The 12,174-nt window shown below is 37.5% G+C and overlaps 1 protein-coding gene across 5 annotated transcripts in view; it reads right to left on the minus strand.

Annotated features, from left to right (window-relative positions):
* The window catches only part of TASP1 (taspase 1), a 272,025-nt gene that overhangs the window by 95,333 nt on the left and 164,518 nt on the right, over nt 1-12,174 (minus strand). For all 5 annotated transcript variants that reach the window (XR_009344681.1, XR_009344682.1, XM_059134054.1 and 2 more), the window contains one exon: nt 11,734-11,844. Coding sequence is in view for 3 of the 5 variants with exons in the window: in XM_059134054.1 (XP_058990037.1) it covers nt 11,734-11,844 (111 nt within the window). In the remaining 2 variants the exon portion in view is untranslated. The remainder of the gene's footprint in view (nt 1-11,733; nt 11,845-12,174) is intronic.

The raw sequence follows: 12,174 nt of genomic DNA on the forward strand, positions 1-12,174 counted from the left end.
TTATAGAGGGCATGGATTGCATGGAGCCCTGGGTGTGGTGAAAAAATAATGATACTGTTATGCTGAAAATAAATAAATTTTTTTAAAAAATTGAGAAACCTCTATCCAGACTTATCAAGAAAAAAAGAGGAAGGACTCAAGTAAATAAAATCAAAAATGAGAGAGGAGAAACAACAACCAACACCATATAAATATAAACAATTATAAGACATATTACAAAAACTTCTAAGTCAACAAATTGGACAACCTAAAAGAAATGGATAATTCTTAGAAACACATAAACTACCAAAACTGAATCAAAAAGAAATAGAAAATTTGAACAGACCAATAATCAGCAAAGAAACTGAATCAGTAATCAAATATTATGCCTCCATCAGAAAGGACGAATACCCAACTTTTGTAGCAACATGGACGGGACTGGAAGAGATTGTGCTGAGTGAAATAAGTCAAGCAGAGAGAGTCAATTATCATATGGTCTCACTTATTTGTGGAGCATAACAAATAGCATGGAGGACAGGGGGTGTTAGAGAGGAGAATGGAGTTGGGAGAAATTGGAAGGGGAGGTGAAACGTGAGAGACTATGGACTCCGAAAAACAATCTGAGGGGTTTGAAGTGGCGGGGGGGGGGGTGGGAAGTTGGGGTACCGGGTGGTGGGTATTATGGAGGGCACGGATTGCATGGAGCCCTGGGTGTGGTGAAAAAATAATGAATACTGTTCTTCTGAAAATAAATAAATTAATTTACTAAATAAATAAATAAATAATAAATAAACCACCAAAAAAACCAAAACCAAAAACAAAAAAACCTCCCAAGAAATAGAAGTCCAGGACCAGATGGCTTCCCAGGCAAATTCTACCAAACATCTAAAGAAGAGTTAATACTATTCTCTTCAAACTATTCCAAAAATTTAAAAAAGGAAGGAAAACTTCCAAATTCATTCTATGAGGCCAGCATTACCCTGATACCAAAATCATATCAGGACACCACTAAAAAAGAGCCAATATTTCTGATTAACATAGATGTAAAAATCCTCAACAAAATATGAGCAAACTAAATCCATCAATACATTTAAAAAATTGTTCAACAAAATCAAGGGGAATTAATTCCTGGATACAAGGGCGATTCAAAATTCACAAATCAATGTGATATGTCATTACATCAACAAGAGAATGGATAAGAACCATATGACCATTTCAATAGACACAGAAAAAGCATTTGACAAAGTACAACATCATTCATAATTAAAAAAAAAAACTCAATAAAGTAGGTCTAGAGAGAACATACTCCAATATAATAAAGGCCATATATGAGAAACCCATAGCTAACATCATGTTCAATGGTAAAAAACTGAAAGCTTTTCCCCTAAGATAAGGAACAAGACAAAGACAACTATTCTCACCACTTTTATTCAACATAGTACTGAAAGTTCTAGCCACAGCAATTAGACAAGAGGAAGGAACAAAAGGTATCCAGATTGGTAAGGAAGAGGTAAAACTTTCGCTATTTGCAGATGACATATACTATATATAGAAAAAACAGAAGACTTTACCAAAAAACTGTTAGTAAACAAATTCAGTACAGTCGCAGGATATAAAATCAATGTGCAGAAATCTGTTGCATTTCTATATATTAGTTATGAAGAAACAGAAAGAGAAATTAAGAAAACAATCCCATGTACAATGGCACAAATAACAAGATACCTAGGAATAAACCTAAGCAAGGAGGTGAAAGAACTGTATTCTGAAAACTACAAAACATTGATGAAAGAAACTGAAGATGACACAAAGAAATGAAAGGACATTTCATGCTCATGAATTGAAAGAACAAGTATCCCTAAAATGTCTATACTACGCATAACAATCTAGAGATTTAATTCAATCCCTATAAAAACACCAACAGCACTGTTCACAGAACCAGCACAAACAATTCTAAAATTTGTATAGAACCACAAAAGACCCCGAAGAGCTAAAGCAGTCTTGAAAAAGAAAAGCAAAGGCATCATAATTCTATAGATCAAGTTATACCACAGATCTGCAGTGATCAAGACAGTAAGGGACTAGCACAAAATAGACACACAGATAAATGGAACAGAATAGAAAATCCAGAAATGGATGCACAACTATATGGCCAATTAATCTTCAACAAAACAGGAAAGAATATCCAATGGGAAACAGTCTCTGAGTCTGAGTCTCTAAGTCTCAGGTGCTGAAAAAAACTAGAAAACAACATGCAAAAGAAAAAAAAAAAACTGGACAACCTTCTTACATCACACACAAAAATAAACTCAAAATGGATTGAAGACCTAAATGTGAGACCTGAAACCATAAAAATCCTAAAGGAAAACTCAGGTAGCCATAGCAACTTTTTTCTAGATAGGTCTCCTGAGGCACAGGAAACAAAAACAAAAATGAACTATTAGGATTATGTCAAAATAAAAAGCTTCTGCCTAGCAAAGAAAACAATCAGCAAAACTAAAAGGCAAACTACAGAACAGGAGAAGATACCGGCAAATGACATATCTGATAAAGGGTTAGTATCCAAAATACATAAAGGGCTATAAAACTCAATACATGGAAAATTGTTGATAGCATTTTGCATTTCAAAATAAACTTATCATGCCAATAAAGTGTAAGTTTCTTATCATGTCAAAGAAACTAAAGAACACCAAACAAATACCTTAGAAAGTCAAAGAGAAGAAGAAATTTGATATTTACAGATAACATTTTATCAACTATTATATTTAGTAGTGAGCAGAACTAACTAAAAAATGTACTGTGACATTACTTGTTGAGAACTGGGCTAGAAGCTTTAATACCACCCTGAAGTTCACATACCACACGTACAGCCACAGTCTGCATGGAAAAAAAGAATAATTCATGAAACCAAGTTCATTCAAAAATAACCATGAATAGGAAAAGTCACATCTGAATCATTGTAAGAGCTTTTAAATGTGTGTGTAATCATTTAAAAAGCACAACTAAAAAGGAAATCTATTTATTTCTTTTCCCCACTTAACTAAGCATTCAGTCTATAATCAGCTGGTTAGCATGAAGTATTATTAAGGCACTATTTTTACAGTACCCATTTTTATGGGTTTTGTATGTTATACAAACAGTGGTTTTTAAAAAAAAATGCATGAATTGGTTATTCTCTTTCATGCTTCCTATATTAAGTCAAACCAAAGCTCTGGATCTTGGCATAATGGTAATACAAGTGGAAACAAAAACAGTTCAATCTTCAAAATGTCTTTCAATTTTACTCTATTCATTCTATCACATTTAAGTCACATTTATCAAAAATAGATTTTTTTTTTTTTAAGATTTTATTTATTTGACAGAGAGAGATTACAAGTAGGCAGAGAGAGAGAGAGAGAGAGAGAGAGAGGGAAGCAGGCTCCCTGCCGAGCAGAGAGCCCGATGCGGGACTCGATCCCAGGACCCTGAGATCATGACCTGAGCCGAAGGCAGCGGCTTAACCCACTGAGCCACCCAGGCGCCCAATCAAAAATAGATTTTTAAAGAGCCCTGCATTTAAGATAATTTCAGGGTTTGCTTCAAATTACAAAAAAAAAAAAATAGGAAATAACAAGTCACTGACTAGAAAAATATATAAAAACAAATTATTTAATCATAAGTGTAAAATTAGTTTTTTTTAAAAATCCCTTATTGCTGCAGAAGGTCACAGGTATCAAACATATCACCACTCAAAAGACAGGGATATTTTAAGATTCTGTAGAGATGGTTACTGCTACACCATTTTTCAATCTTTCATTGTAGAAATTTTACTATTAATAAAAGTCAAATGCCAATTAAAAAAAAATCACCCAAACAATACAGAGAAAAATGGTCAAGATCTATGAGCAGATAATTCACAGATTAATACGAAAGGCCAAGTTACATATGAAAAGTTGTTCAACCACATATATGCTCAAGCTCTTGATGCTTAACTCATCAAGAAAAGATGAGTTAAAACTAGAAATCATTTTTTTAATCCATAACTTTGGGTATCTTTTAAAAGTTGATGATAACCATTAGAAAAGAGTGTGAAGGTGACTTCTAGTTTCTGGTCCAGCGTGTAAGGATCTTGGAAGTTGTCATTCTATCCTAACAAGTGAAAAGCTGAACTGAAAAAAATCAACAACTCTTCTTAGATCCATCATAAAAGTGAGGTCACAGGTAAATAACTGCCCCCGAAATTGGAGACAGTCAGATACAAAGAATCACAACTTATCAGAGCACAAAACCATGAACAGAACCCTCCACAGAGCTAGTGCCAGGGAAGGAAAACCAGAACTGTAATTGAAGAACTGCTGGAGTCTCAGTGTGGACAAGTCCCTGAGTTACAAGCTCTTGAGAGGGTGGGGCGCAGGTGTTGAGGAATAGGATGACACTTTTGTGAGTTTTACCTCCTAGAGCTCCATCAGGTTTTCACAGTAGTGAAAATTGGAGAAAAATTCCTTCATGCTTCTAGGAGGAGGAGAAAAGGAACCATTTTTAAATATAAGAGAGCATTCTGTTCTTACTAACAACGCTTGCCCTCAAGAGAAATTTTTTTTTATTATGTTCAGTTTGCCACTGTTTAGTACATCATTCGTTTTTAATGTACTGTTCGATGATTCATTAGTTATGTATAACACCCAGTGCATATCACCCTAGTACCCCCCCCTTCACCCCTCTCCCTTCTGAGACCCCCAGTTCGTATCCCGAGGTCCATAGTCTCTCATGATTCATCTCCCTCTCTGATTTCTCCCCCTTCAGACCTCTCTTGATTCCCCTGTAGTCATCTGTGCTATTGCTTACGTTCCACATATGAGTAAAGTCATATGATAATTGTCTTAAGAGAAACTATTTTGCCAGAGCCTAGTCTGTGGGGTTTTATCAGACAAGGAATTTAAAAGAACTATGATTCATATGCCAAGGGCTCTAATGAAAAAGTAGACAAGATGTAAGAACAATGGATAATAGAAGCACAGAGATGGAAAGTCTAAGAAAGAATACAAAAGAAATCCTAGAAATCAAAAACACTAAGGATATGCAAACATCTAAAACTGAAGAAGCAAAAAGAAAAAAGACAAGAAAAGCAGAACAGAATATTCAAGAACTATGGAACAACTACAAAACATATTACCTAAACAAAACAGAATACCAAAAGAAGAGAGAAAGGAATAGAAGAAATATCTGAAACAGTGACTGAGAGTTTCTCCAAATTAACACCAGACACCAAATCACAGATCCAGGAAGCTCAGAGAAGAGGCAAGATAAATGTCCCAAAAAACAATATCCAGGTAATCATATTCAAGTACAGAAAATCAAAGATAAAGATAAAAATCTTAAAAGAAGCTACAGGGGAATAAAACACCTTACCCACGTAGAAGCAAAGACAAGAATTATGTCTGGGATAAAGGAGAGTGATGTGAAATAAATCAAGCTTAAAAGAAAAAAACAGCAACAAAACATACACACACAAACTCCACCACACTTGAATGTGTGGACTGAAAAACTGTCTTTCAAGAGGAGGAATAAAGACTTTCTCCGACAAACATTAAGGGAATTTGTTGCCAGTAGACCTGCCTTGCAAGAAATATTAAAAGAGAAGGAAACTGACAAGCCAGAAACATGATTCTACAATAAAGGAAAAACATTAGAAAGGTAATAAGGGAAGGTTAAATAAACTTTTCTTTTTCTTTTCTTTTCTTTTTTTTTTTAAGATTTTATTTTATTTATTTGAGAGAGAAAGAAAGCATATGGGAGCAGGGGGAGGGGCAGAGTGAGAAGCCGACTCCCAGCTGAGCAGGGAGCTGGCTGTGAGGCTTGATCCTAGAACCCCAAGGGCATGATCTGAGCCAGAGGCAAGCATTTAACCAACTGAGCCACACAGGCACCTCTAAACTTTAATTTTTCTTATTTATAAGTGATCCAACAGACAGTAATTTGTTCAAAATAATAAAAGCAACAATGTATTTAAGTGTGTGTGTGTGTGTATGTGTGTGTGTGTATTTATACATGATTATGTATGCCTGAAATGAATGACAGCAATGCTATAGGGATGAGAGGGAGGAATTAGGAATTTTTTATTTGTGGTACTTGTACTATCTGTGAAGCAATACAGTATTATTTTAAAGTAGACCTAGATTAGTTATAAATGTATATTGTAAACTGCAGAGCAACCACCCAAAAAACGGCTTTAAAAATTAATATGCTACAAAAGGAGAGAAAATGGCATTGTGTAAAATGCTCAATATAGAGAAACAGACATTCCCCCATGGGAAAATGATATAAACAAAATTCAGAAAACATGAATCTTTCCAGTAGAGTATCGAATAAATTATGGAACCACAGAATTATTCAGCTATAAATGTATACATACTTATATATTAAAAGCCTCAAGATATGAGGCAGCTGGGTGGTTCAGTCAGTTAGCATCTGCCTTTGGCTCAGGTTATAATCCCAGGGTTCTGGGATCAAGCGCCTGCCCTGGGCTCCCTGTTCAGCTAGGAGCCTTATTTCCCCCTCTTCCTCTCCCGCTCCCCCTGCTTGTGCTCTCTCTCTCATGAATAAAATCTTTTTTCAAAAAAAGCACCAAGATATGTTAAGTGAAAAGTATTCTGCAAAACAATATAGTAGAAATCTCTCCTATATAATTGTTTAAAATGATGAGAAAGGGAGAGAGGATGGGGGTGAGAGGTACATGGACAAACAGAATGGACTATGAAGCCACAGTCCAAATTGTCAGCAGTGGTTCTTTCTGGCAAGAGCAACAGGACTTAGAGTAAATGGAAATGGGTATCTGTCTGGATTACTATATAAAATCTTTCTATATACACATTGCAATGAGAATCTCTAGACATATTATTTATGCAAATGCTTTTTTTAAAGAAAAAAACAAAGAAAGTAATCAGAATATAGTGGTGTCTTTCCATAAAACCAAGAAAGTGGTTGCTAGCTTGTCTCAGTCACTACCAGAACGATTTCAACCAAATTACTTCAAATAGGAACTTGAGATCCACCATTAACAATTTTAATTTATAGTGCCAATTAAGGAGCAATTCGATTTCCAACTACACTGTCACACAAATAGTTTAGATTGGCCTGTGAACAAACCAAGGATCCGATAGAATTTTGGAGCTATCTGGCCCCTCATTTTATACACGAGGAAACTGAGAACCAAGAGACCTGTCCTAAAACAAACAACTAATTTCATCACTGTTAAAAGAGGAAAGAACTCAACCTTCTTCCTCCTTTTCCAGCCCTTTGGTAAATTCAATTTATTTCTTCTAGCTACTTTATAAATATCATCTGTGGTTCTTGAAAATTCCCAAGTGGTTCCGGAAAATATTCGTTTTCCAATCCCATTTCCAAATCACCTGATTAAAAAGAATTCCACATTTTCAGGTTGGATACAGTAGAGAATTCATAGAACTCAGCATGGTGAAGGAATTTAGAAACTGTTTGTCTAACATAGAAGGAAGGAAGGAAGGAAGGAAAAGGGAAGGAAGAAAACTTGAGTAACTTGCTATATCCAATGAGTCAGACACAGTCCAGAGTGGAACCCAATTTTGCTAACCCCCAGGAGAGTAGCCCCCTCTTGGGGGAAATCAGAAGGGGAGATAAACCATGAGAGACAATGGACTCTGAGAAACAAACTGAGGGTTTCGGAGGAGAGGAGGATGGGAGGTTCAGTGAGACTGGCGGTGGGTATTGTGGAGGGCATGTATTGCATGAAGCACTGGGTGTGGTACATAGACAATGAATTTTGGAACAATGAAAAGAAATAAAATAAAATGGGGGGGAACGGCACTACAATCCTACAGAAAGAATATATACTAACTGGGTGACATTGGGCAAGTCATTAAACTTCAAAACTAAGTTTCTTCAAATATTAAATAAACAGGGGTCAATCAGGTGAGCTCTGAAGTTTCTTATATCCATGATTATGGAATTTTTAAGACAGGATTCAAATGCACCATTAAATCACGGGATCCCAGTGGCAAAATGAAATACTGCAGTCCAACTCTTTAAGTAGCTTCAAAGAGCTATAGAGAAGGAGAACATAGACAAACAGCAGAGAATAGAATGGAGTTCAGGAACTCCTTGGCATGGACCCAAATCTGGAAAAGTAGAACTAGCTGGGAATCTGTGATTTTAGATCCAGTAAAGTCCTCCAGAAAGTTGCCATGTGCCGTAATTCCACACCTACCACAGGTTCCCAGGAAGTTTGACATCTTGCTTTCACCTCTTACTATTCCTTCCCACTAATGTTCTGGGAATGCACCTAATATAGCTGGACAACTAATAACAAATTACATAAATTATACATGCTATTAGAACCAACAATTTGATTTCCTTTAAAATAGTATTCAACAGTTGGTAACTGTTAAAAGACCTAAACAATAATACCTAAGTCTGATTCTGACATATTTGAGGATATAGTAACACAAATGTAATCAACCTATTTCTGAAAAATCATGAGAGGCAGACCTCAAAGGCCTGTTTCTTACTCATTCCTCAGCTCACATTTTGCTATTAGGCAATTCTTGCTAGCAGGCATATAATTAATACCATTACTTATGTCTTCATAACCTCAGTTCAAATAACTGTAAGAAAGCACCTCTACAAAATCTCTTCATATTGAATTCTTTTCCTACAGTTATTCAGTCTGTTCCTCCTTCAAATATACCCAATTCTTTCCTACCCATCGTCTGTTGTTCTTTCTCTCTTTGCCCTAAAAATATTTACTGATAGGGCATTAATACTAAAGGCCTGAACAATAATGAAATACAGTCTTATCCCCATCCCCAGAATCTTCCATTGATCTCATCAGTTGTATGCTTATCTAGTTGATATATTTTATCCTTTAAGCTTCTAAGTGGATTTTCATCAATTCTAAGTAGAGACACCTTTGGGATAAAATATGTTTTGAGTAGATAAATCCTAAATTTGGGCAGAATAAATGGTTTAGAGCTCCGTACGTATACCCTAAAGGTAGAACTGGGGCTAGGGTTTCACTGAACACGTTGGTGGGAAAACCAAGGAGGAAAGAACTGATCACTGGCACAGGTTTCTGTCCCTTTTTCCAAGCCAGTGAGGGTAGAGGGGAAAAAAAGGAGACAAAGAAAAAAGCCTGAGCTGGATCTGGAGGATCCAAGAATAGATGAGGCCTCAAGACACAGAAAGCTAGGTAGGGAAGTTCCCCAATTTCACACTCAGGACAGTAAGATGTTCTGGAAGTAAAGCATAAAAACTAGCCTGATATATTTGGGCAATGAGTACTTGACATTCTCGCTGATTATTCCAGAAAGTTTCAGACCATCTGATTCTACTACCACTAGCATCTATTGTCAGTGGATGCTATGTGTACTAAGGAAACCATAGGCTATAACAAGACCATGGACACCATAGTGAATTCAGCAGCAGTAAGAGCCAATAACTCATTAGGAGGTGAAGACAAGTCCCATTTCAGGAGAAGCCAACAGTAGGGGGGGGACTATGTACCAGATGGTCCCCCCCAATAATAACAAAGAAGCTTCCTTGAATCCCACTGTCACCTAGCAGAGAGAAAAAAGTGGCAAACAAATGTAAAGGACCATGTATAGAGAGTCTAGGCTTACATGGAAGGAACTAGCAAACTGAAGGCAAGAAGTCAGGCACTAAACTGAGTTAAGATAAACATTTACAAAAGGCACCTTTCCTGCGATTTCCAGCATGGGCTGGGAAGGAGAGACGGTTTGGATGTGGACCTCTGGTGAAGTCTGCCCCAGCCACAGGCCCAGAATACAGTCCCTCTGTGACTCTGAAGCCTAAGTCTGGGCCTGGCAATACATCCCCTGCAGCTGCACAGGACTCCCTTGGCAAGGCCCCACACACCCTGCATGTAGCCCCTGTGGCCCAGAGAGAGTCAAACAGGAAGCAGTCAGTCCCTCTGCAAGCCCTCTGTGACCTGTGGGCTCTAAAGTCCTCTGTGTCTTCTGCCCCCACCACTGCCAGGCTCCCACCACACACCCGGCCGCTATGTACTAATCTTCTGCTCCCTGTCTGCACTCAAGAGTAGCCTACAGTCTGTGCAGCAACTCCAAATCAGTCCCAGCCTGGCCAAACTGGTGAACTTCTCCGCTACCTGGTGGCCAAACCATACCTTCTTCATCAAGGTCTGTGCCCCTTCCAAGTATGTCCTTACTTGGACACTCTCTCAGCTCTAGAGTATCATCTAAAGTTTCTTTATATCTTACAGGTACTCTTTCCACATAGTTGACAATTCTTTATGTTAAACTTCCCCTGATAAACCTAATGTATAGTTTGTTTTTTTTAAGATTTTCTTTATTTGTCAGAGAAAGAGCACACAGAGGGAGCAGCAGGCAGAGGGCTAAGCAGGCTCCCTGCTAAGAAGCCCAATGCAGGACTCTATCCCAGAACCCTGGGATCATGACCTGAGCTGAAGGCAGACACTTAAGCAACTGAGACACCTAGGCATCCCCAACATATACTTTCTATCTCCTAATTGGACCCAGAGGGCTATATCCACCTAGTCTCAAAATCTGAGTCTGCCAATATTTCCACTTTCTCCATTTCCTCTCTATCTCTTGGACCATTCCCAGCCCTTCATGTCTCTTTCCTATAGAGGTGGTCTTGTACAGCCTTAGATCTATTTTATAAACCCTCCCCCAAAATACCATTTGTCAACTTAGAAACATATAAGGGTTCTCTCCTTCCTATCAGATCAAATATGAACTCCTATGTTGAGATTTTAAGGACCTCTGTGACCTGGCCTCACCAGCCCCACTGCCCATAAGGAATACTTCGTGCCAGGTAAGAGTCATATAGGTGCCTAGACCTCCTGATACCACATCCTACTGTCATGACTGTGTTTATGCTCCTCTCTTCTCCCTCTTTTACCACTTATCCCAGAGCCTTCTGGGACCAGTTCTAAGAGGCCCCATCCAAGAATTCTTTTGGAAACAATTTCTTCCTACGCTTTTGTCTGCATTGTCCTCATCACATAATTAGCATCTCATTATACCCTGTCTTAATTCTCCAACTAGAGATATAATCTCCCAGATTAACGCTCTAATATGCTTCTCTATTTATTCATGGCTATTACCCTAACTTATTTTCAACTATACTTTAATTGTCTTACACAACTTTATTATTCTTCGCATAGTGGTAAGTTCAATGTTACATGATGGGAAAAGCAGACTAAGTCAAATAGTTTTAATCCTATGTAACAGTTATGTATAGGATCACTGAGAGGCTATATAAAATCTTCCTACAGCTTAGAAAAAGGCACCCCTTCCTCCAAACTGATGCAGCCTCACATCTGGTTACATAGCTTGGCAAATGGAACCCAGGCAGGATTTCAACTCAGCCCTATACAACTGTACATGGCAGCACTGGATTCATTAATGTATCACTGACCAAAAGAAGAGTCCAAGTGTATTATAAAAGAACTTTCAAAGAATGTTGTCCATTCAATTGTTTTAGTAGAATTTATGCTACTATATATCACTCTAGTCCTAGATAGTGTCTCCCAACTTGGGTATTAGATTAGTTTTATGGCAAATTTCATGTATTAGTTGCTATCTCATATAATTCTTCTCATGACCAATATTAATTGGGGGTCCAAGTCTATGCTAGGCCCTGGAGCTAGGCCGTGTGGAACAAATATAGTATCTGACTGGTTTACAGCTCAGTGAATCAATCTATATTGAGAAGAACATAATATTCTCATGTTATACTTACTGATAAACTTGTTTTGCATAGTCTCCAACAGTGCTTGGTGAGCATCTTCAGCTTGTAAAGCGTGTGAACATTCTCTAGCCAGTATGGTGCGCACAAGATGCTCCCCACATCCTAGAAATAAAAGGAAACCAAGAATAGTTGAGGAAAAGCAGTGCTAAACATCCTTGTCTTATTAGCATTAGAACACCCTTAAATGCCACTTAAGAAGTAGCTGTGTTGGAGAATAATTCAGTGATGGATGAAATGACTTCTATGAGCAATCTAGAATTTTGGTAATAAGACTCAGCAGAAAATAGAGAAACAAGTAACTGTCTAATATCAAAAGGAAATAGAAAAATAAAAGAAAACCCCTTTTTTATAGGAATGATTTACATGATGTAGCAATTCAGATTCTCTGCATAGGAATCTCCTAGGGTTCTGTGTCATTTCCATTATTGGGTA

This window comes from Mustela lutreola, chromosome 9 (genome assembly GCF_030435805.1).
Source record: "Mustela lutreola isolate mMusLut2 chromosome 9, mMusLut2.pri, whole genome shotgun sequence".
Taxonomy (NCBI): Eukaryota; Metazoa; Chordata; class Mammalia; order Carnivora; family Mustelidae; genus Mustela; species Mustela lutreola.